The following is a 25,403-nucleotide window of genomic DNA, read 5'->3' as shown; positions in this document are numbered from 1 at the left end:
TGGATGAACTGTCCCGGTTTAATGCACCATTCCTGACAAATTTCGCTCAGTTCTGCCGGCACCTGAGAACAGGGAGAGGCAGGTGAGTGACAAGGTGTGGAAAACAGGGGGCAAGGAAGGGGGATTAACCCATACATCTAGTGTAAATCTGTCCGTCTGGCTCATGAGCTGCCACGGGACGAAGGAGACCATCTACAACAATCCAATTTCACAAATCAAGACGGAGAGGAAGAGTAAAACAGCAGAACGTTACAACCTGATGAATGAAAAGACCGACAAATCAGCATTCAGCGTTTTTTTTTCTTTAATCAATCTTCAGGTATTAAAATAAATTAAAAATCACAGAGTGAAAAGTGAGTCAGGTTCAGAGAGGGAGAGGTGCAGAATGAAAAGTTGTGGAGCAGGTTTAAAAATGGCCACATTCTAAATGGTCGGAGTAAATTGAGACCAACAGGGTTAGAAAATAGGACACATAAATTTAGGGCTCTCGATACTTTTCACTACCTCTTCCTAGCTCCCTCTCTCGCTCGAGGAAAGGAAAGGGGAACACACACACAGTGGGCTGTCACATTTTCTAAACCAGGACAATGAGAAGGTAACAGACTACTGAGGGGACATTTCCATGCAGAAATTAAGAAAACTTTCTATAGTTTTGGATTTATCCTCTTCCTGTAAAGCTGGGGTGTCAAATATAAGGCCCGGGGGCCAGAATAGGCCCGGCAAAGACTCCAACCCGGCCCATTGGAGTGTGTTGGAAAATGTAAAGGAGGGCACAAAGTTGGGAAATTTAACCTTATTTTAAGACGTTTTGCAGCTCCCCCATATTTCATACTAATTAAGGTAATTAAGTAACAGTTAAACAACCAAATGGCTGTTTTTTCACTGTCAAACTGAGAAGTTTCTATTTTCTTACAAAGAGTTACAAAACAAAAAATGTTTTCTGTGAATTGACCAAAACTATCTGTTTTATTTTTATTTTAAGTCTGGGCAATGACATGCGTTTTTATGCATCATTACACATTTATTTCTTATAGTTTAAGCCCAAAAAGTCATGCTGGCAGATTTCTTTCATTTATTACAGCAGTATTTCTTTATCATGAGGCATACAGTTGAAATTGCACTTCTTTTTTCTACGTTATGATATCTCAGGGATTAAAAGTGTAATTAAACTTCTTTACACTGGCAGAAAGGGTGAGCTACAATGGTCTGGCCCATTTAAGATCAAAGTAGGCTGTATGTGGACCACGATGTAAATTTCGGGATTCAGCTGAGCGTTTATATTAGCATTTTTTTGTGTAACAGTAAAAAGTATATATACAATCTCAAAACACGTGCAAAGTTCCAGAAAAGGAACTCTCCCAGTAATCTTTTTGCATTTGAAAGCAGCCGTTTGGGACACTGCTACAGGCACACAGACAGTAAATGAGCTGACCGAGATGCACCTGGGGATGAAACCAAAAAAAATAAGGAAAAGAAAGTAAAGAGAACATAGCTGGGATGAAAGGATAGATCAGAAAGCTGTTAGATGGGGTTCAATATGCTTTGCTGGACACAAAAAAATAATAAAATCCACAAATGAATTGAACAATTAGAGGCGAGGGACACAGATGAGAGACTGGAACAGACAGAAACAGAATGGGGGGGAGGCAAGAAATAAAAACAGACAAAGAGAAACTCGGAGAGAGAGAGAGCGACGTCAGGCAGAGGAACACTCGCTTTTTAATTCTCTTATCGTTTACAAATTGCTCCTAATTGCATCTATGTTTTAGCGAGGACGCGGTCCTGCCAAGCCGAACGGCACATTACATTAATAGAGTACAGGACCTCGGTGATTGCTACAACAATAGGTGCTATTGTAGGACATTAATTGGGAATATAAATGCAGAAACGTTTATGTTCAACCGCCCCGGATAAAAACCCCAAGAGGGCACGGTGAGCGTACAGAAACAACGCCTAAACAAGTCTGTTTCTTTTGGGGCCCAAAATTTGAAAGAACAGCTCCTCCTAACTATAGGGTAAAACGTAAACACAGAGAATGACCGGAACATGCTTCTTCAGAGGTACGGGCGTTAATTGCACCACTGAACTCCCTCTTGGCGCTGTGATTAAATGGTTCAACTGGCTTACTTGCGCACTCCACGGCAATTACGTCTGGCTCCGGTTCAACATCAGCCCGGTCTCCTCTGAACACAAAGGCACGCAGACGGGGACGACTCGCGCTCGTACACAAAATTGCTCTCTCTCTCTCCCCTCACAAAAGGCTCGGGACACCCGCAGTGCAAATGACCACTTTTAGAGAGGTGAAAACAGCTGAATTATTTGGGCAAAAGTTAATTGATCGCATCCTGCTGTTTGGCTTCTGAAGAAAGCTGCCAGTCGCACAATGGATGCGAGGGAACAGATTTGTTTGTGTGCCCGAGCGCCCGAGCATCCCCCCGTGGATGCTTTGTGTGTGGATGCGATGGTGTCGTGGAAACAGTTTAGACTTTCTTAGAATATCTGTTTAATATGCATCCATTAATCCCCCTTGTGACACATGTTACTGTACATTTATGGAGGGAAAAAAGCATGTGTGCCATCATTTTGCATCCTCCTGCATGTGTGCAAATGTTATTCATATTATATTACAGTTTCCAGTAATCAGGGTTGGCTGCGTTCCCCTTTTTCTCGTTAATTGCTGACGATCTTATAGCTAAATCCTATGCACAAGCAGATGCTATCTCCCTCCTAATCTACAACGACTGCCTCCTCCCTCAGATTGGTTCACTATTCTTGTTGCGTAGTGGCCCTGGGGGTGATCGGCAACAACTACAGCTATTTGTGCCACTACAAAGCCGTACCTTCTAGACAAGCTGAGGAAAATAGCGCCGCATGTCTTGATAATATGAGCATTAGCCAGAGCTTTAGATCATGCTGATTACTGCAGTCCAACAGACACTGTAGTGCTACAACAAACAGGGTGGTGCTGGAAATCACTAGTGACAAAAGGACTGGCAGCTACAGTCATGTTGGCTACATAAACACAAACACACAGATGCCTATAGACCCGCACGCACTTAAACAGTTAGATGAGTGCCTGTGTTTTCTCTTTGGTTATCTTATCCAGTCTTTCACAGATGTGCGGACAGCTGTGCTCGATCCGTCTTCTTCTTCTTCCTCTTCCATCCTCCTCCATCCAGGCGTAGGCAGATTCTCTTTTTGTTTGGATAGATGGCAACACCACTGCTGCAAATAGGTCTGTGTCGCTCCCCGACTCCCCTCTCTCCCTCTGTTTTCTCAGTCATGTGGCCATCCACACAAAGCACTCATCCTCTTATTTATCGTCATGCCCTCCCTCTTTCCCTCCCTCCCTCATTGATCTTACTCACTGATATAGATGTGAGAGTCTTAATGGAGGCTTAATAGTAAAGGTAAGGAAATCCCAGAAAGTTGATTCTGTTGTGGACACAGTCGGGTTTTTTGCTTTTGGGTGGGGGGTACCACGAATCTCAGGATGTACCACAATTCATTGTTCATGTTAACTTCCTAGACAAACACATAAAGTTAACCAGGGAGGGACCAACACATACAGAGCAGTATTTAAGGTTTGACTCGTATCATCATCCACTGGAGGATAAACTGGGCGTCATCAGGAGGCTACAACACAGAGCGAACACCGTTCCTGCCAGACACAACAGCCAGGGAAGGAGGAGAACAACATATCAAAGAGGCCCTGAGTAAATGTGCTTATCCCAGCTGAGCGTTTAACAAAGCTGCGAAGAGGCCAAAAGAAAGCTCCGGGTGATTCAGAAGAGAAGAAGAACGAACGCTGCCCAAGCAAAAACCATTGGTGATCCTTTATGTGTCAGGAGTATCGGAACAGCTGAGATGCATTTGTTCAAACCCCAAAATGCTACAAAAACGGGTTCACCCGAAGGATCAGGTCCAACAGCATAAACTGGGCAATAAAGTGTTTGTGGTTCCTGGGAATTATATATCAGGGAAACCAAGGAACCTCTGACAAAGTGGATGGCACAAAATAGAAGAGCAACCTCATCAGGATAAGACGCTGCTCTGTATTTACACCTAATGGGCCTGTAAGTGTAAAAAGAAGGCTTGGTTCTTGGTTTGAATGAGGAGTCAAAGAGTCCATTTACGTGAAAAGGGAATGACCATCGTTGAACCAAGGAGGGGATCTACAATGTGGTTACGGTTGGTGGTTGGTTTGTTGGTGGTTCGATCCCTGGCTGCTCCAGTCTGCATGCTGAACCTTGAGTGTCAATTTTAGAAAACGCTTAGACATGGAAGAAAACGCTTCTGTAAATGAGACATGGATAAAATGCCTTAATTTTTGAGTAGAAGACTCATTTCCCGCAGGCCTCCTTGTATATTGAGAATCAAGAACCTAAGCTTGTGACTTATTGTTAGGCAAAGGTTTTACTTTTAGTTTTAATGTCCTAATGGAACTGTGTACCGTTTATATGAGCTGGGACTGAAGGAGTCACTTGGTTGAGTGATGAAACTTTCTGGGAGATGTGAGTACCCTTTGCCTTGATCCATTTCTCACCTTTCCCCTCTTCATCCGCCTTTTTCCTCATTTGGTGCTAATATGGACCCACCTGGATTCCTCCGCCCATGCCTTTCATCTATTTAACTCTTCCACTTTCATGCTCATACACAACAAATGTGGAAGCTAGAGTCCCATTTATTCCTGGGTAATTCCTTCACTTGGAGCTTTTTGCTTGTTACGGATGTCAAACGAGTCTTAGTGTTTTGGGTAATGATCTCTGACTGTAGGCTATATCAAAGATGGATGTAACTGCTGTGATGTCACCTACTGCTTTGTGAAACCTTGAGTTGAGCTGGAGTTTAGGATAAGCTATTACTAAAGTTAACTGCACATTAAAACAGATATTTGGTGTTGTCCACGTGTGCACGTGTATTTTGGTAAACTCAGCTTTTCATTTGCATCTTGGCAAATGAGATGAGCTACTCACCATTGGTGTCTCAGCTGCAAATAGCCAGATATGATGGCGAGTCTGACTGAAACCACTGTGTGCAGTTTCACACCACAGATAATCCTCCATTTTGAAACATAGTATCACCGAGATTTCTAAAAAAAATTTCTGCAATGATTCCAAACGAGTGCGCTCATGAACTCTGCAGGAAAATATTGTGGAGGTCAGAACAGAAAGCCATTATCGCATAGACTTTTATAGGACGTCTTTGCGCACCCACAGGTATCGCCATCTGGTGGTTTTCAGACAGAATGCAGGTTTTTAGCATTGGCGTTTTTCCGACCCCAAAGCTACGTCCGTGTTTTCCGCTGTCTACTGTCTACTGAACATGTGATTCCACGAGGATCCGCTCACTTCTGGAGTCAGCCTTTAATTTAGGGAACTGCAGTTTCAGCCCCAAAGCATGTTCCTTGGTAATGATACTGCTTTGTAAGTAACACTCATGCATGCATGAAAAAGAGCATTTTTCTGATAAAGATCCAGTTTGACTCTTCACACTTACTCTCCTGCAGAGTGCCCGTTTTATGGAATTATCTTGTACCAGTCCTGAAAACTCTCCTCTCCAGCACACACTAAAACCCCAAACCCCACCTTCTCCGTCGTTTCCTGTTATCATCTTTCCTCGGATGTGTAATGAAAAAGGAGGGGTTATGCTGTCAACTGTAATAGCAGCATTTGGCCTTCAGTCTTGGCGGATGCACTCATTTGTGTGTGTGTGTGTGTGTGTGTGTGTGTGTGTGTGTGTGTGTGTGTGTGTGTGTGCGCGCGCGCGCGAGCATGTGATGATTAGGAGCCCTAAGATAAACGCCCCGTACTCCATCCCTATTTCCCAATCTTTGTCAGTCCATTTCCTGGAGATGCTCTCTCAGAAAAAAACACACAAATACCAAAAGCCAATTTTTCTTAAGCTCTATAACTCTGCCTTTCATTTTATCTTCCATACTTTATCGCTTTTTCTCCATCGCAGCTGTCCGCGAGAGAGGAAACTTTCCCCCTCTCTCTTTATCTCTCTCAGCACCTACCACTCACTTTTAGACACAGTATCCCCCCCTTCCCCTCAAGTCTGAATGGTCTTAAACTGACTACTTTTGTGCCCTCTGGCCACATCTGCCCGTCTCGTCTACAGGCAGCCCCCATCTGAACCCCACCTGATCCACGTCCCGCCTCTCCCTTCCTACCCACTTTCCCTCAAAGTAGAATTTAGTCCCCTCAGTCTCATTTCCTCCCCCCGCTATCTCAATTTCTCTATTTTCACTCATGTATTTTGCGTTCCCTCCCTCTCCTGCCTTCTGATCCTTCCCTGCTATACTTTCGGCACTCCGTTGTCTCAGCCCATTAGGCAGACACAAATCCGTTCGGGGACACTGAGCCTTGGTGCGACCTTGTCCCTCCTGACTCCCCCAGACCTCAGCGCAGCCAGGAGGAAGCTCTCAGGGGAGGCAGTCTCTGGCTTGCAGTTGGGGGAAATCCATTTAATGCTTCTCCACAAAACGCTGCTCTTTTTCCACCGCGTGGTGCACTTAGGGCCACGTGCACTTAATTAACAACACCGCTGCTGCACACACACACAAACATGTTCACACGGGCCAATTCCTTCTTTCTCGTGGATTTTCTTCAGCCTGTGTTTTTGCATTCGGTGAAGCACAAATAGAAATTTTAATATTTAACACAGTTGGATGACGATTGGAGTTCTTGAAATGATTTATACAGTTTTGTTTTCTTTAAAAAAAAATGTGATTAGCAGGTCTGGGTGTGGGGGTGCGTGTCTGTACGAGGACTGAACTGTGAGCATAGATGTGTCCGCCAAGCAGCAGTGTCTGCAATTGGAGTGGAGCAGTTTTAAATGGGAGCAGACGGTTCTCTGCCACTTCGCTCCTTAGAGCTCTAATGAGAAGGAACAGAGAGAAGAGTTTCAGTGGTGGCCGCTGGCCTCGGCGTGTCACTGCAGCTCACATCTCTGCTGGCGCAACGACCTGTTGCCACCAAGAGGGTACGCGGACAAACTAGAGGATGACTACATGAAGACGTGGATGGCAGAGATAAGACTGAGACACCAGGTTTCACTCTCCGTCATAGATCTATACTTTTTTCCTTAACTGTGTGTGTGTGTTTTTCCCAGCCAGCACCAAATGAATGAGCTGATTTTGAGAAGCGGAGTCCAAATCCAGATCCCAGGCGGACACAGATAAAGCAGCAGCAGATTGTTTTATCCCATTAGGCAGGGCGTAGTAAATAGGCAGAGATCTAGCTCTCTATTCTGGTGCAATCTCCAGCTGATCCTGTCACTGGCATCAGCTCTGTTGGCACTTTGTCTTTCAAGTGAGACACCCCAGCTTAGCATTGCTGTCTGTCTGTCTGTCTGTCTGCATGTCTGCAAACAGGAACAGGAAGGTGGTGGAGGAAGAGTCAAGAAGCCCTCTGTTACAGTCAAGCTATGCTTTCTCTGTTTTATTGAGGCATCATTATAACATAAAATTACACGAAAGTGCTTTGTGTCATTTTTAAGTCATACTTGCACACATGAATAGTGCAGAACCACAGTTTTTTTACTCTTACTGCCAAATACAAACTCACCTATTTGATAGCAGACGTTTAAGGCCAGGGTTGCTTTCCATCACCTAGGCTACGTCTGGAGACTTTAAATCCATATTTTGTTGATTGGAAAACGTAATCAATCCGTGACAAGATTTCACGGGGGGAAAGCAGTGGGAACAGCGTGATTGACAGCAGCCAATCGGAAATGAAACGCAGCTGAGATTTAAGGTTAGAGTGAGGACTGGCCTTGTGAGAAGCAAAAACAGCGTTACCTTCTCCTCCAGCGTGCCAGTTTGATAAGTTGTCTGTGCCGGTCACCCAATAACAAGACAAGAATTGGAGGTGTACATGTGGTTTGGCATAATTGGATATTTTGTATTTTAATATTAAGACACAGCCTACACATAAATGGTGCTAATTCCTTTTTACAAAAGCTGTCCTCTTGTGTGGAAGTGACCTACCTTGGCAGCCATGATCATGGAGGAGCCTCCGCGTACTCCGAGAATGGGGATATGCGTCTGGGCTGAAATGAAGTCCAGGATCTGGGCGATGGCCTCCTGGTCAGTGTCATCCCCAAACACCACGCCCTGTAGCCAGTGCTCCGTCATGAGGTCGCAGATGCTCTTGATAATGCTCTTAGGGTCAGTCTCATTCATGGTCAGCACTTCAACATTCGGCGCCATGTGAATGAAGTCTTCCTTCTCTCGGGCCCCGGCCAGCGCCACTTCACTGGAGTTGCCCACCAGAACGACAGCGATGCTGAAGACGTGCAAGATGTTGGGCAGGGCCATGTGGTGGGGAGGAGGCTGAGGGATGGGAATATAGTGGCTGCCACCGCCTCCTCCGCCGGGCTTGTCTCTCCGTGAGTGGCAGGCCGGGGGCAGGTGGAGAAGGCAGAGGAGCAGGAGAAGGAGGGACAGGCAGAGAGACGAACCGGTGCGGTGGTGGTGGAACGGCGGCGGGGGTGGATGTAGGGTTCGGACCCGTTCTTGCTCCTGAGCAACCGAGGGGGTGCCAGAGCAAGCCCTGGCATGGCCGCAAGGTGGGGAGCAGCCGCGGCATCCGCAGACAGGCATGGTGTAGGAGTGGGAGAGCAATACCTGCCGAGACAAGGAGGAGAAGAAGATGGAGATAGGAAAGAGAAGAAAAGGAGGTAGGCAGAGATTTGACAAAACAAGATGACAGAGAAGAAGGAAAGAGAAAAAAAGAAGCGGGAGATGAAGAGAAACAGAGGTTAACAAATGAACTGCCAATCAGGGCTGGATGCATCATATGAATCAAAGCATAATTTAATGTCAGTTCAAAGAAATGGGACAAAGAAGGAAGAGAAATATCAAGACAAAGCAAACTTTAAAAGGAAAATAGAGATAAGAGATGAGGTCAAATTTCTGGTATGGATACACAGATCTGATATTTGGATCAGAAATTGGACTGACAGCGATTCGAAAAGCTACATTTCTGCCTTCAGTTCATGCAGTGTTTACTCCACCCATCATCACTTCACCGACTAGTAGGGACGCTAACACTGCTTCAGTAACACTGATAGTGTTCCCCTGTGTGCTTTTCTATCCGGGTATGATTTTAGTACACTGGCAGCGTGTTTGTGGTCATTGCCATGCTGAAAACGAAGCTGCTGTCAATAAGATGCTTTCTCATGATTGTTCTCATGACTCATAGGTCAGTTTTCAAAATGCTTCTGAAAATGGTTAAGTACAAGGACTGAAAGAAACACTTTCAGAAAGTCTGGAGAACTACTGTGCATGACCACTTTAGAAATTATAACAAAGCCTGGCTACTTGGAACCAACATGCAAAGAAATAAGGGATGGCTCAAGACAAGGAACTAAATCATTGCTTCCTTCACTTCACCTGTGAGTAGTCGGATCTATTTTGTGTATGCGGAAGTAAACAAACGCTGATTGCAGAGAAAAGAGGAACCGCTGCAGCAGTAAATGGGAGCAAAGCAAAAACCTGAGTTGGAGCGAAAGGAGTGCAAATGAAAAAAGGCGAATAAGCCAAATACAGTTTTTGATTCGAGGTGTTTTTCATGTATTGTTTTACTAATAAAATCAGTAAATATATTCTTGGATGTAATAATTTTGTTTTACAACGCTGCGTAATATCAGCGAAGATCCAAACTGTTGGTCATTTTATATTTCATCTTAAACATAAAGCATTGCTTTAGCTGCGCCTCCTCTCACACACCCACAGCGCTGGTTGCTGTCGTCATGATATAGCTTTGTTATATTTGTCTTTTAATGAATATCTAGCTAAAAAAAATAGATGATATTGATTAATATTCCAGTATCAACACTAACAGAGACACACGCGACATAATGGAGCACAGTTCAGAGTTTTCAAGTATAATCTTACAAGCATCAATTATTCATGTGGACTCCTGAAGCAGCACTATAGTATAAGGATGATATAAACTCTCCCTCCAGATGAGACGGCTGAGAGTGCAGCAGAGGAAGGAGGGACGAACAGAGCGAGCGAACTCAAAAACCATAAAGGGCAGATGGAGGGAGAGACGGCTCCTCGCCAACTTCAGCTGACTGACTAACTGTCTGGAGCGAGATGACTGACACGCCGACCTGAGACGAGGACAAACCGACTAACGCCGGAATTGAATTAAGGGATTGACGGCAAAGGTGCTCGGAGCAGCTCGCGAGGCTTTGATATGATACCCGCCCACCTCACTCAACCCCTATTGGCCTAGTTTAAGCACTTTCACTCGTCTGCTGTCCGTCCCTCCATCCTTTCACCTCCCTCCCACGTTCTACTTGACCGTATCTCTCTCTCTCTTGCCTGCTGTCTGATTCCCTCTTCCCTGCGCATTATTTATAGAGCTTTTCATTAACGAAGATGCAGAGGGGCCAGGTGAGCGACCGAAGGAAAGGAAAAGAGAGAAATCAGCGAGATCCAGAAATGATTCGAGGAGAGGTGAAAAAGACAGCTGGAGCGATGACGCCGGACATGAAAAAGAAGATGTCTGTGTTCTCTACGTGTTTACATCTGAGTGAGTGGGAGGGCATGCGTCCTCTTGAGCTTATCAGCATATAGCTGGTGTAGGTGTAACAGTCGGAGGGAATAGATGTTCACTTTGGTTTCGTGGGCAGACATACCCAGGGCGATGGGGGTGTAGCTTCTCATAAACTTGCTTCTGAGCGGTGTATTGTGCGCGTCTCTTGTACATGACTGCCGCTAACGAGGCAGATGGAAGGTACAAAGAAGAACAAAAAACGCTAAAACAAAGCGACGCTGACAGCTAGTAAGACAGGAAATGACAGAGAGGAAGGACGAGATTGAAAGAGGGATAAAGGGACGGGCGCAGAGATGACAGAACAACTTCTTTAGCCGAGACTAATTGCTGGAGGTTCGTCAGCGCTAATTACAGGTCCCTGTGTTAATAGTCAACTGCACACCACTCTCCAGGAAGGACCCGAGAAGCGGGAGGGATGGATCGAGGGAGGGCTGATAAGAGGCATGAGGAAAGAAAAAAGGAGAGGAGGAGGGCGGGCAAAGGAAACGAAAAGAGAGGCAAACTGAGGAGGACCTCAGTGAGAGGCATAAAAGATTTTTTTAAAAAAGGAGAAAAAAAAGAGGAGCAGGAGAGAGGGGGAGAGATTAGAGAGCGGGATGGAGGAGAAGAGGAGAAACAAGAGGAAAAAGACAAGCAGAGAGGGAGCAAGAGAGAGAGAGATGCCCTCTTTGAATCTGGACTTCTCTGGCAGCACTCTGTTTCCATGGCAACAATTAAAATAAGCCTTCATGCGCACAGACACAGTTGATGGACACAGAGATACACACACGCACACTCACACATTTTGTAATAAGCATTGATCATATAAGTGCAGCAGAAGTCCAGAGCACTGCTGCGCGTCCTTAAAGTGGGTGTAGTTCACACACCAACTTATTACCATTAACATGGAGACCTTTGATACAGCCGGCATGTGAACAAACACACACACACACACACACACACACACACACACACACACATACAATTACTTTTTTTTATAATGTTCCTCTCCCTTTCTCTCCGCATCACATATATATTACCCTGCAGCCACACACACACACACACACACACACACACACACCCCTGGGGTACAGATTATATTAGCCAACGCGCCGTGTAACTCCAACGATCACTCAGAAAGATGAGGCCATTAAAAAGTGCCACAGCGAGCCCAAGCTTGTTTCACAAAGAAACACAAAATGAAACTGTAGATTACACGGACGAGGCTCCGCCACCAAATGACCCCAATTCGCCGTCGCCCGGCCCTCACATCTCACCCATCATTTGCTCCATTAGCCACACGAGTGCACATCGCTGCCATATCAGTTACACACGGATGGATCGTGGATAGCCTCCACCAGCTCAAGGCCATATAGGTTCCACCCCACTCCGACCCCAACCACACACACACACACAAAGGGAAGAACAGTTTTAGAGGGGAACCACCTATAAACACTCATCTTTCTTTGCAAATGAATACCTATCTGTCCTATCTCCTATATGTGAGTGTTGGACCAAAACTTCAGGGACACCACACGTTTATACAGGAGTAACTTTAAGTGTTTAAGTGTGCCCTCCTTCTTTGGCTCTAATGAGAACTTAATTTACAAAATGGACATCATGTTTTATTCAATAAGATGTGAAACTAGCATTAGAGACCATAAACCCATTTCAAATAGTGAGATGAGGTTGTAGATCAAGGAAGCTAAAGGATCATTTTCTCACAGACTTTTATGTAATTGGTCTTTTTGCAATCATTACCGGCTGATCATTACAAAGAATGCAGACTTAAGGAGCTCCTGTTTGGGCTTTACACCATGTTCATCATCTTATATATACATTTATGGTGGGCACTTATGCCGTTCATCATACAGCAGCATAAACACACATATACTTTATTTTGTGTGTGTGCAGGTCAAGATGCTGAGGAGCCAAATATCTTCTGAGTATGCTGGAGCCCATTAACCGATTAATGGGTTAATTAACAGGAAATATATCAGCCTCTTTTATGATACTAAATTAAACTGTTATGGAAATTTTAAAATAGCCAAAGCTTAAAATAAGGTCCAGCAAATTTGCCTCTTAGGGACTATATAAAAGCAAACCATCCACTATCCTAATGACTGGAGTTGCAATGCTGGTGTAATTTGCACAACATATTCTTATAGAGTATGAATCTATGTTTACGGTAAAATGCACAGGATCAAGGACAGGACATTTCTTATAGTCACTATTGCCTCAATCTCCATTGCTGTAATGCCACAAGACATTAGGGGCCTAGAGAACAGTTATAACAGTTCTTACGGTAAATGTTCAATCACTGATCGGTTCCTGGAGTTTGCTGGCTGCCCTCACAAAGAGGCTGCTGTTTTTCAGATCTGGTTTGGAACTATGGATGAATGTTAGCCTGTTGCTAACTCAGGCACATGCACAGCAATATTTATTAACTCTTTTTTACCACTGGTATGTCAGGAGGCCCATTTTACAAGCACTCTTTAGATGACTGTAACTCTGTTACAGTTTGTGCTAGAGACAAAATCCAAATGGTTTCGGAAAGAAGGGAAGACAAGCTTTACAGGGATGTATCACAGCGGCATAAGACACTCCCACTGTCTGAAAGAATTAGCCTGAACACAAACAGAAAAATAGATTTCACCATGTGTGCTTCACATTACCATCATTCCTCAAACATTTTGGGATAGAGAGAAAATTCAAAAGGCTCCTGAAATTATAATATAGGTCCAGGCAGCCTGTTTGATCCTTGGATGATGATGGGTTAATGTGCACTGTCCCTGTTAAAAATTAAAAATAAAAAAACAATCAAATAAAATCAACCAGTTAGGGAATACACATTTTTCCCCAAGTGATTTGGTGTTGCCAGGGCGCCACTGACCGGTCTCTAGGAATGTGTGACTGGGGCCTCACTCAATTAGGCAGGAGGACACTGTTTCCAGTAGTTATGCATCCCAACCAAAAAAGCCTGCTGTTACTAAGTGTGCCCAAATGGCCAATAAACCAGGAAGAGTAGGCCAACACTCTGTGCAGTCTGCAGGTTATGCAGACTGCACAGAGTGTGATGATGAGGACCCAAAACGCAGACACAGAAAGCAGGCAGGACATAACAGAAAGTACACAAGGCAAAAACACAAAGCCCCAGAGGAGAAGCACAGTCTGTAACATAAAGTTCAAAAAGGAACCACAAAGTATAAGCACAGGAACACTGATCAAGAAACCACACAGGACATGAAAACAGACACTGAGAAAGACTAAGGAGAAGACCACTATATATACAAAAAAGGGCAACGAGGGGAGCTGGACATAGCTGGGGAAAACAAGACAGCTAAACTGAATCACAAAATGAGTCGGGGGGGGGGGGGGAGTAAAACTAAAAACAAGGCACAAGGGACAAAATGACTATCAACATAAAGTATGAAAACACCTAAAAAAGAGACAGTGACTTAACAAGAAGACACGGGGAGCACAGGGGAGGAAGGATAAACTGAATACAGGAACAACAAGACTGCAAAACTAAGAAAACCTGAGAATGTAAAACTAGATCAAATCACCCAGGAAATAAAAATCAAGCAGAAAATAAAGCCCATAACTCAAAACGCTGCGCCAAAGACATACGGCTCGTACTGCTGCAGGAATTTGAAAGAGGAAGGGACGCAGATATTGTAGTGCCGTAATTGGCTTCCCTATTCATCTTTTTGCTGTTATTTTGGGGGCTTTGCTACCTATAAATCACATGCTTCTAACTAACAAAGAGTCCACAGGGTAAATGTTACAGGGAAGGTCATGAAGCTGTCCACTATGAAAAAAAACCCCCAAACACACACAAAATATGCAATCAGGAAAATTGTCTTTCATGTCAATCAGATAAGACAGTTTCTATTTAATATATCTGACTGAACAGCAATCTGTTCCAATCACAAGATATTCTCCTTTTGCAGCAATAAATCCACACAGGACGAGAAACACTGCTGCCAAGAAACGGTTTGTGTGCTTGCAGGTAGTATAATTGTGTGTATAGCTGATGAATTTAGTTTGAAAGGTTGCGAACAGCACTCGCAGTGACCTGCTCTCTCCCTAATGCGTTTTTAGAACTGACATTTATGTCTTTTGTCCAAATGAAAGCCAGCAGGAAGAATGTCTCCTCGCCGCTAAGCTTTACTGAAGAGACACCTTTTGATTTGAACTTGATCCGCCGGCACCTGACAATATTAGGAACATCTTCCGATTGTTGGCAGCGTTTTGAGGAGGCGAGCCCCTGCCGCCCCGGGGGATGTGACCGGGCCACATAGCGGGTCACCGCGCAGCATACTGATGAGAGGAGAAATCAGCTGGACGCCAGCATCGCTGCCAAACCTACAATACGTGAGCATGTGATAGAAATGCTTGTCTAATGTGTGAACTCATTATAAACCTGCTCTGATAAATATTCATGCAGACTGTCTGTGCAGCCCACTGTGGAGGTGGAAGGTGCTGTGTGTGTGTGTGTGTGTGTGTGTGTGTGTGTGTGTGTGTGTGTGTGTGTGTGTGTGTGTGTGTGTGTGTGTGTGTGTGTGTGTGTTGGGCCTGTGTCTGAACATGATGTTCTGATGCAGCCACTCACCAGCCCCCTCAGCAAAGCAGACCGGCCAGGCTTTGCAGTCACATGTTCACTAGGATTCAGGACCAATCTACTGACATAATGGTCTCTATTTCCAGAAAAAGGGGACACTGAAGCACCCATCGTGCCCTTCCTCCCCAATTCCCTCCTTATCTTTCTTCCATTTTAACTCGGTGTAACCCTTTCGTTCTCTCGCTTTATAGTTTTGTCTCTGAACAATGCTTCCTCTCAGTTCTCCCACTTATCTCTCTCTTGTGCTCGCACTCTCTCATCACACTCTTCTCATTATGTGGTAAGTGTCAGGTTTGTCGATGGCGTTATTTGCATGAAAACTGGAGGACAAAGGCGCTCGGTCATTTTTCACAATTATTGCCCAGTTTTGATATTTGGAAAGACATGCAGACGATGGCATTCAAATGTCTATGGCGCATGTACATTATCTTAACCGCCAAGTCAGGCGCGCTGTGACGGCCTCATTTCTCCTTTTAATTGAAATAAGAATGTCATGAGGAGAGGCTCGTACGTCAGGAGCTGCAGCGCTGAGGATAAGCACCGGGAGTTTGAGAAATAGCCCGCTTTTGCACACTGGAGGCTACTAACGAGTGTAATTCGTTTGTCAGTCCGAGCTTGTGATTTCATTACAGCAAACAAATGTTCTGCAAGGGGAAAAGACTATTTTTAACAGCTGTAATCGAAGGCTGTTGAGTTGTTTGGCATCACATTGCGCGTTCTTTGTGATCCAAGGCTAAACCCTCAGGCAGCACCTTGCTGACAGGTGATGAAAGAAAACGTTACCTGGACAACCTCTTTGACCACACAGCAGCGAGACACGGGGGCGGTTGATCACACACACACAACTGGTGACACTGTGGTGGGTGGGAGGAACGGAGCAGACTACTCAGGCCTTAAGCTGAAATCCTTGTTACCTTCAAGTCTTTATTTAAAAATAGTTTATAAGTTTATTTCTATTTTTACAGGTTTGAGATTAGGTGTTGTTGAGGAAAGTAGTCTATGATTACGCCTCTGCATGCATTTTATACTGTATTTATAATTGGAGTGTATGTGTATGTAAGTTTAGTTCTGTACGGCTTCTGCTGTTGTCGATGCTTTTGCTGTGAAGGTAGGTAGGCAGGTAGAGTACTGGGCAACCTAACTGACATCCCCTCTGCAGAAATCCCACTTAGAGAGCCGCACTGTGTTATTTTACTCCATTTTTGTCTGGACAAGATGTGGTTTGACATTAAAAGTGAATCTCTCTGTCTGACTTTCTTTGCAGCTGCTGCAGAACTGGTGAGAAGGTCCTGCTCAAGGTTAATACTCCATTTTCAGAGTAATGAGGTTCAGGTAGCCTCTGGTGCAAACTACTAATAATAAATTGTTGTTATTCCTTCATTTATTTATACAGATATGTTGGCAGTGTGTTTATGTTCAGTTAGAACAGTTGTTATAATTAGAGCAGGAGTGATATGATGAGTTTTAACATATCAGTCATTGTTAAGTACAGAAGAGAAGAGAGAAACACCCTTCAAACCGCTTTTCGGTGTTGCGCTTGCATAGTTTGTCCACCAGGGGGCTCTCTGCAACTTTCCTGCTGACAACAGGTGTTTAGAGCACTACAAACATACAGCTGACCAGAGCAGAGTTAGGCAAAGCCTAAACGAGCAATCCACCACTTGTTGTGACAATAAAGCAATATTATTTTTAAGATTGATTGTCATATTAACTTAGTAAGGACAACTACACTTAACAAATGTTACAGAAATGTGTTTATTTTTCATGCGTCTGAAAGAAATGGTTTTTTTTAAAATTACCAAATATCTGTATTGCATCAGTTTTTAAAATCCTATATCAATCGTGCTTCAGCTATATCTATATGTACAGATAGATAGATAGATAGATAGATAGATAGATAGATAGATAGATAGATAGATAGATAGATAGATAGATATTATTGAATAACAGGCTACAGTATAAGCTATAGGAAGATCCTAATAAAGCATTATTAAATGCATTATGAGTTTAAAAAATTGCAGTAAATTGCTTAAGAATGGATCCAATATGACGAGTTAAAATGGAACTATAGCTGTTCCGGTTAAGTGATCATAGGTACTGCACTGAATGCAATGCAAAGTTAGCCCTTTAGCAAATCATGCAGTTTTTCCTCCAGTTACAAGACTGCTTGAATTAACTGTCCTTAATGAATTGATAATAGTTTGAGGATATAAATTCCAGCCACCCAAAGTTATGTGTGACTGGTCACAAAAAGCAGAAGAAAACCGTGTAAATACTGAACCAAAGAACTGTTTAAAAGCCCAAGTTAACACTGGATATATACAACTATCCATCATAATTCCAAACTTCAAAGCACAGAAGCGTGTCACCTAGTTAATTATCCTGTCTGTGGATTAAGTATTATGAATTTAGAATCCACTCCGAGCTTCTGTGCTTCTGTTCTCCACTGGATTATGCTTTGTATCCAAAATACAAGGAACTTTTTACTTTATTTATCTGGCTTGATAATATTAGACACATGCTCTTCATTTATGCATTGTTCATTCTAGCTTTATAAAGGTGTCCTGCTGAATCAGTCAATCAGGTGACTGTTGCACACTATCCATACATCTATCCACCGCTGCTTGTCCGGGTTTGAAGACAAAGACGGTTTGTGGAGACACAAGTCCAGGAAGCATCCTAAACATTTACTGTTTGGCGTAAAAAAGAATAGTGGCCCTACTCTGAGCCCCTCTCAAACAACTGAGGTCCTCACTCCATCTCTTTGGCTGAGCCCAGACAGCATTCAGAAGAAGCTCATTTTCGCTACGACCTCATTCTTTCGCTCATTACCCACAGCTCGTGGAAACAGGTGAGGGTGGGAAAGCAGATCATCCGGTAAATTGACAACTTCACTTTCGCATTCAGCTTTCTCTTCACCACAGCAGGCTGGTCTGTCAGTCTCCCGCTTTGTCCTTTCATCAATAGTGAACAAGACACTGAGATACTTGGGACAGCAGCTCATTCCTAACTTGGGGTGCGCATTATACCCTTTACTGATTGAGAACCATGGATAGCCAGAACCTCCTAGGTGGTAATTCTCATGTCAGCAGCTACAAACTGCCCCACTTCAGCCTGGTTGTTCCTCATTGAAGCCAACAGAACCATATCATCTGCAAAAAGCAGAGACAAGATCCTGACACCATCAGACCCAACAACCTGCACAGCTTGGTGGGGTGCTGGAAAACAATTATGAACAAAATCGTTGACAAACTCAAAGGCTAACCTTTGTCGACGAGACCACCACCACTGGGATTGCATCCAAACCAAGTTCTCATTAAAGTTGTACCGTCAGGATCGGTACCCTCTCAAATTAAATGTGGCTTTATTGACCCTTGAAAATACTTAAATATTGTGCACTATAGTCAGAATTCTAGTTCTGGACTAATATACAGTAGAGGGACTATGATATAGCCAAAACAGGCATATAGTTTACATGAGGTGTAGTCCAAAATTATTATTTTTTTAGTTATGAAGCTTGTTTGGCTGAATAGAAAAGTTAATGATACAATTACAGTTGTGATAACACAAGCGCCACCACTTGAAATTGCTGCCTTTAAATATCTCAACAGAACTGTTCTTCACTGATTTAAACCCCAAAAGTGCTTTATTCTAAAACGCATAGTCTGTACTAAACTTTAGATTTACCTTATTTTGCTAACGTGTGTTTTGTTCTCCTAATGCAAGTGAAATCTCTGACTGACTGTAACTTGAAAACGAACAACTGCAAGAGTTACCCACAGATCTTTTGGGGGATTCTTGGAGACTTCACTTTGCATTGATCAGCTGGGCTGCTAATTCGGAGAGATGAACATTCCTGTCATTTGTTTTCAAATTTGTGCAGCTTTAAGATGTGCACTTTGATTGAATATTTCACCATTACTAAGAACCCTGTTTCCACAGGATGTGCTTATTTTTTCATATGACTGTAAGTGCAGGAGCAAAACTTTGCCACTTCAGGATAGAAATGATGCAACTGATACCAAATATTGCCTATAACGAAGTAACCACAGTGCAGATGTGCTTTCTATTTTCTCAGCAGCTGCTTCTGGCAGTTTGCAGGCCACAGGGTTGCAGAGTGAGTCCACAAACCATTCAAGGAAGCTCCCACAGGAGGCAGTCCAGTGGGGGAAAGAGTATTGCAACACCAGGGCCCCTTACTCCCTTGGCTAATTTACTGGGCAGAGACAGTCACAATGTGAAGCATTTCCTCATCGTTTTGTGAAATGTGGCAGCTGTTGAACGGGTACAAGCGCCAGCAGCTGTTTGATGATGTGCTGGTACTTCAGCTGAGGGAGTCAGATGCAGGGATAATGCATGATCAGCTTGCTCATCCACACATCTCCCATCAAGCCAAGGGTCACACTGGAGTGAAAGCAGTTTTGCCTATAGTCTCGGGTGGTGTGTGTATGCATGCTTGTGCAGAGTGTGTCATTGTAGGCATGTTTCATGTTTGCAGCTAAACATCTTCCAACTACTATCAGCTGTTTATTTTTGCATATCAAGTCTCTTATAGACATTGAGACACTTAAATACGTCAGACTGACAAATGTGTTTTGACAACACTCAGGGAGATAAGCGCTTGGTCTCCGGGATCTCTCCCTGGGACATGTTTCTATTTACACCTCCTCTACCGCGCACAAGAGACGCTTAATCTTCCCCGTGATTTGTGGCTTCATCTCCAAAATCCCTTTTCTCCACTTGTTCTTTTTCCTCTTCCTTCCTTACTTGTCTCTTACTTCCCCTCTGCTTCCTTTCATCTATTCGCCTTCTCTCCCCTCTGACGCCGTACATCAGCATTAGCGCTTCAGCCCATGTGTCATTGTGAAAGACCTTTACAGCAGCATTCATATGGGTGCAGTTACGCAGCAGACTGCATTGTTGTGGAAACGCAATGCTAAGGATAGGAAGAGCGCGATGCATTGACCTCCCCGTGCCAATAACAGCACTGTAATCACTTTAAATGTGTTTTATTGTCAGCTTTTCACAGATTAGAACCACCAATAATCTGTCCTCCTCCGTCCATCTCATTCCAAGCTGTTATTTTTGGCACTGGGATTCTGCCTTTTTGGATTAGTAGGAGTGCAAGTTTTTTTTTTCTTCTTCTATGAGAGTCCTTATGTGTAGTGAGGAATAACAATATTGTACAGAATGATATCTACATGCTCCCCTATATTGTGGGGATAAATAACCTCAGGTGGATGTTTTGCTGGAACCATTTCTTTTCTTTTCTTTTTTTTTTTTAATGGGACATAATGTGTCTGCACGCTCTGAATCTGCCTTCTCAACTGGAAATAAAAATCTCATGGGAACAGTTGGATAGACAAAAAGCCAAGCCCTGAAATATGCTTATGCAAGAACATAGCCTAATCCACTACTGTACTATGTCTAACAAGTCTGCCGATACAAGACACAATACTAACACTGCAAAAAGTAGAGTGCAATAAATAGTGTGCATAGAGGTAAAATGTTGCGTTGAGGAACTTTAGCACACTTTTATTTTAGTTGTTTACAAAAGGAAACCTGATAATTGGTCAGCTGACCTCACAAAAAAACAAAGAATAGCAAAGAGGTTATGTAAAAAAAATCATCCACGTATAATCCTTTATAGACCTGTCTAATTCATACCACCTAGGCTAACACACTCTAGGAGAGCTATATTTCCCTGCTCTCCCCTCAGGCTGAATATTGACTGATGACTTTCATTTTCGGCTATCAATTCATGCTGCTAATTTTACACATTTCAATTAATTCCAGGTGTTCTTGCGCAGGAGTTGCTATGATTAGAAGCTCCACGAGGATTAGGTTTTCTCTATCTCGGGGCTTTTGTCACGGTCCTGGGTCTTATGACCCAGTGTTTTGAGTTTGAGTTCATTTTGATGTTTATAGTTTATGTTAAGCCCTTCAGGTTTTCTAAGTTCATTTGTTACCATGTCTAGGTGATTTTAGTTCTTATTAATTCCCCCTCATGTTTCCAACCCATGTTAAGTCTCCCCTGCTCTTCATGTGTTTCATGTCTGTGTCTTACGTTGTCAAGTTCTGGTTGTCATGTCTGCGTTTCATTATGCTTCCTGTTTTATTTTGGAAGGAGTCATGTGTTCTTGGTTCTTTGTATTTAGCTTCACTGCTCCTGTCATTAGGTTCATGTTAGTCAGCTGTTTCCTCATGTGTCTCCACTTCCCCTGATCACCTCATGTGTGTATTTAAGTCCTCTGTTTTTGCATGTCATTTGTCAGGTCGTCTGCTTATCCATACCCTCACTTCAGCATTCTATGTCAGTTCACCACGTTTAAGGTTTTTCGTGTTTAGCTTTAGTTCACCCAGTTTAGGTTATGGTTTAGTGTTCACCTGTGTCCTGCTGTTTGTACTCCTTTTTTGTTGGCCTCAATAAACGGCTTATTTTCTGTTAAATCTACGCCACGTTCAGTTTATGGAGTTGCGTTTGGGTCCTTTTTGCCAACACCTACAGTCTGCCCTCGCCAGACTGTGACAGCTTTCTGCTGTTTTTCCAGCAAGAGCTCCAAATGCACAAATGCACATACATACAGATCTCATCTCCGGCATTTTTTTTTAGGTGGGGGTGATGTTTTTTCGCATGATCATCACAATTTACTTGCAGGCCTAAGGCTGTCATGGCTGTCTCTCTTGCAGCCTTCCCAGGCTGCTTGTGCCGAGCGCCTCTCTCTCTCTGCTGCAGGATGATGATGAGACTCCCCACAGGGATAATGACATCTAAGAGCGCCTCTCCAATGGATGTCCCCTGGATTTAATCGCACCCAAAGCTCAGCCCGGGAGAGACATGCACCCAAGAGACAGCAGCAAAAACATTACAGACACGCAGAGACAGGCAGCTTTGCCAGTTCGACAGGCAGCAGCCGCTGAGATGCACAAAGACGTAGAGTCGGTCAGACCGGCCAGCTCATCGGCAGACATCCAGCAGGAATGGAAGCAGACAGGAACAAACACACTGCCACAGGTGAACACCTAAGCATAGTGGGTGGCACCACAGTGAAACTGCTCTCTGCAAAGCTAAGACAGCTTTTCTAATCCAAAGAAGAGTATGACAAGATGTCTACTGATGCAGCGATCAGCCACAACATTACAACCACCTGCCTAATATTGCATTTATCTGCCCTGTGCCGCCGAAGCAGCTCTGATTCACCGAGACATGCATATACATGTAGCTCAACATCTTGAGCTCTCTGGAGATGTTCCTGAAAGGTTTAGCAGTGTGGTAGGGTGTACTATCCTGCTAGGAGGTTGCTGCCATTGGGGAGTGCCATTTAAGACAAATAGATTATTGATCTTATTCCTTCATCAGTTTTAATGTAGCTGATCGGTGTGAAACTGCCTTGGTGAAACTCCTTTCAGGTGATGCAAAGCTATCCAGTGTGTAAAATCAGCTTTTAAAAGAACCTGTTACTAGTAGAGAAATTCTTCTCCGCTCGCTCCCGTCCCATCTTCACTCACAAAAAAGCCTTCCAGCTAGCAGAGATTCGGCATCTTGCTCAAGGACACCTCTGCAGGTCAGACAGTCATCACAGTTCCTACTGTGCAAACCTTCTGCTCTCCTTAAATTGCTCATCAGCGGTGAAATCCAGTGCACATCATTAGAGATCTTTGATACAGGCATAAAAAACAGGCGGCAACAATCTGTTTCCTAATTACTGTAATTAGAAGGTGTTTTATCTTTTTTAATAGGGATACAACAAGTAAAGTGTAATTGTTCTGTTTGTTTAACACCTTAACTGCTTGCAATTACACAGAGGGTAAAAAACAAAAAAAATCGTCAGAACATTTGCATCTGAAATGCCGTCGTATGATACAAACCCAACACTTGAACCAACTTTTCAAAAAGCTCTCTGATGCACCAACAGCTTACTTATGAATATTCATTGATGCAAATATATCCACATGGTGGGTAGACTACGGGGAGCGGGTGTAAGAGATGATCTGACTCTAGCTCAGGTCAGGAGACCTCCTGAGCCTCTCTTCGCCTGTCGCCATGGCTACCAGGAGGACTCCATTTGCAGTGGCGTAGTCAATCGCTCCAGTACCTTCAATTAGCAACCCATTATCATTCATGAGTTTGTTTGTGCAAAGCTGTAAGATGGAATTCCAGTTAGTCCTTCCTCCCTGCATTCGCCTGCTGATATAAAGTTAAGGGTAGCAGAGGTGGCAGCGCCACAGCGGCACCCCCCTGCGCCGCGTTCCACTGAGCTAATTTCCACTCCGCCGAGGCCTGGCTCATGCCCATATCTCCCTAAGACGATGTCAGTTGTACTTGCAAGACACGCAAAGGTCATAAATTAGCAATAAAGTCCCTTTGAATGAGAGATACTGTTCAGCTTCAACCTGATGGTACTCCAAAGAGAAGCTTTTAAGACTCACTCTTCTGCATATAAATGTATTCATAGAGTTGGGTTTGCTCTGTTTCTGACAGTAAAGCACGGCCATTGTCCCCAGTCTTTGCCGCTATTCTTTGTACATCTTCCAGCTAAAAACCAGGAGCTACTTTCCCTGCAGAGCTGATTTGAATTGCGTGACCTGGGCTGAATGCTCTCGCTTCTCTTTAATGGAAGCATCCAACTCAACAGCTACTAACCTCACTTGATGCGGCACAGCTAAAAGAGTGGCATCATACAATAAACAAGGCCCACTGGCCTAGTAGTCCTCCTGGCTGTTTCTGTGATATAATAGCGTTGACCCCAGCGGCGCCGGAGCCTCCATATTGAGTTTTTATGTTTATGCAACCAGTAAGCTCCTCAACTATTTCACAATGCTGTCACAGTCTTCAGTGGCTGCGCGTGGCCGTGGCTTTTGCTGTGTGGACACTCTCAATTTCTGGTGGAAAATTGAGTCGCATGCAACAAGAGGCAAAGTGAGAGCGAGAAGCAGACCGAATGAGACAAAGAGACGGAGAGGAGTCAGAGGGGGAGAGCAAATGAGCCCTGTATATTTTATTCAGTGGCAGCAGAGTACAATTCATAATCAGGGCCGACTGATTCACAGTTTTAATTAAAAAGTAGCCTTATAGTGCCGGTGGTAACATTTTGATTTATGGAGACCCGACCACAGGCTCCCATCCACCAGGGGAGAGCGAGTTCAAGAGGAAGACGGGTGGGAAGAGGAGAGGAGAGGAGGGAGTGCTAACACTCATGAGGAGGTGAAGTGTCTCATTTCTCACAGCAAGGTGGATGGCACTGTGGGCACATAACTCAGTACAAGTGTGACAGAGTGCAGGTGCATGACAAGCTATACAGGTCTGTCTCTGCGCATGCGAGGCTCATCGATATATTGATACAGCTAATATTAGCGCCAGATTTGCAATTCCATGACAGCATCACATCCTTTTTGTTTTGACTGTCAAAGAAACAGTTACATGTAGTTTATGCTGACTCAGACTTTTCACAAGTGCACGGCCATGTCGGTCTTTAGGAGCTCAGAGTTTAGACGCATAGGGCGATGCTGCAACAACTTTTCTGACAGGAATTTTCCTAAAAACTCCTTAAACTTCCCCTTCCTTCTTGTTTAAACTTCTTGAATGGTGACGTCACATTTGGTGCATGATACAACCAACGCCCATGAAACAGGCTGCGGAAATAAACCGCTGTGGACGGCTGGATCTCTTGAGTGGGGTTTTGGGGCCTGTAGGTGTCTGTAATCCATAGCCAAGGGTTCTGCAAAATAATTTATAATTTAAGTATATAATTGAATTATTTACTATTATAAATTATAAAATTGTGCTGGAATATGTTGGTGCAGATAAACAAAACAAGAACTCCTGAGTCCCTCGCCACCGCCCCCATTATCTTTGGGACAACAGAAACTCTGATATGATTGTACCACATCCGAAGTATTTGGTTGTGGAAAAGGTTGTAATTTGCAACAAATGAAAAATATAATGGTTCTATAACCATGTTCAAGGGATTCACTCATTTCCCAACATTTTGGACCAGCGGACATCCCAGGAATCCACTGCATGGATAAATTCATCAATCCATCCATCTTCCACTTACCCAGTTCAGCGTTGCAGAGGATGTACAGCCTATCCCAGCAGTCTTAGGGCATAAGAGAGGTAGACTAAAGGTATCCACCGACTTCACATCACTAATGCCTATGTAGCAGTGATTGCTGTAAGTCAAAGAATTTCACTGGCAATCCCTCATCTCTTGTTGTCACTTCGC

The 25,403-nt window shown here is 43.9% G+C and overlaps 1 protein-coding gene across 1 annotated transcript in view; it reads right to left on the bottom strand.

Annotated features, from left to right (window-relative positions):
- Positions 1-25,403, bottom strand: part of grin2ba (glutamate receptor, ionotropic, N-methyl D-aspartate 2B-a) — a 139,514-nt gene that overhangs the window by 91,017 nt on the left and 23,094 nt on the right. The window contains exon 5 of the mRNA XM_080906272.1: positions 7,994-8,632. Coding sequence (XP_080762398.1) covers positions 7,994-8,632 — 639 coding nt within the window. The remainder of the gene's footprint in view (positions 1-7,993; positions 8,633-25,403) is intronic.

Source organism: Rhamphochromis sp. 'chilingali', assembly GCF_963969265.1.
Source record: "Rhamphochromis sp. 'chilingali' genome assembly, chromosome: 15".
Lineage (NCBI taxonomy): Eukaryota > Metazoa > Chordata > Actinopteri > Cichliformes > Cichlidae > Rhamphochromis > Rhamphochromis sp. 'chilingali'.
The sequence above is the reverse complement of the archived record's forward strand: the minus strand, read 5'-3'. Positions and strand labels throughout refer to the sequence as shown.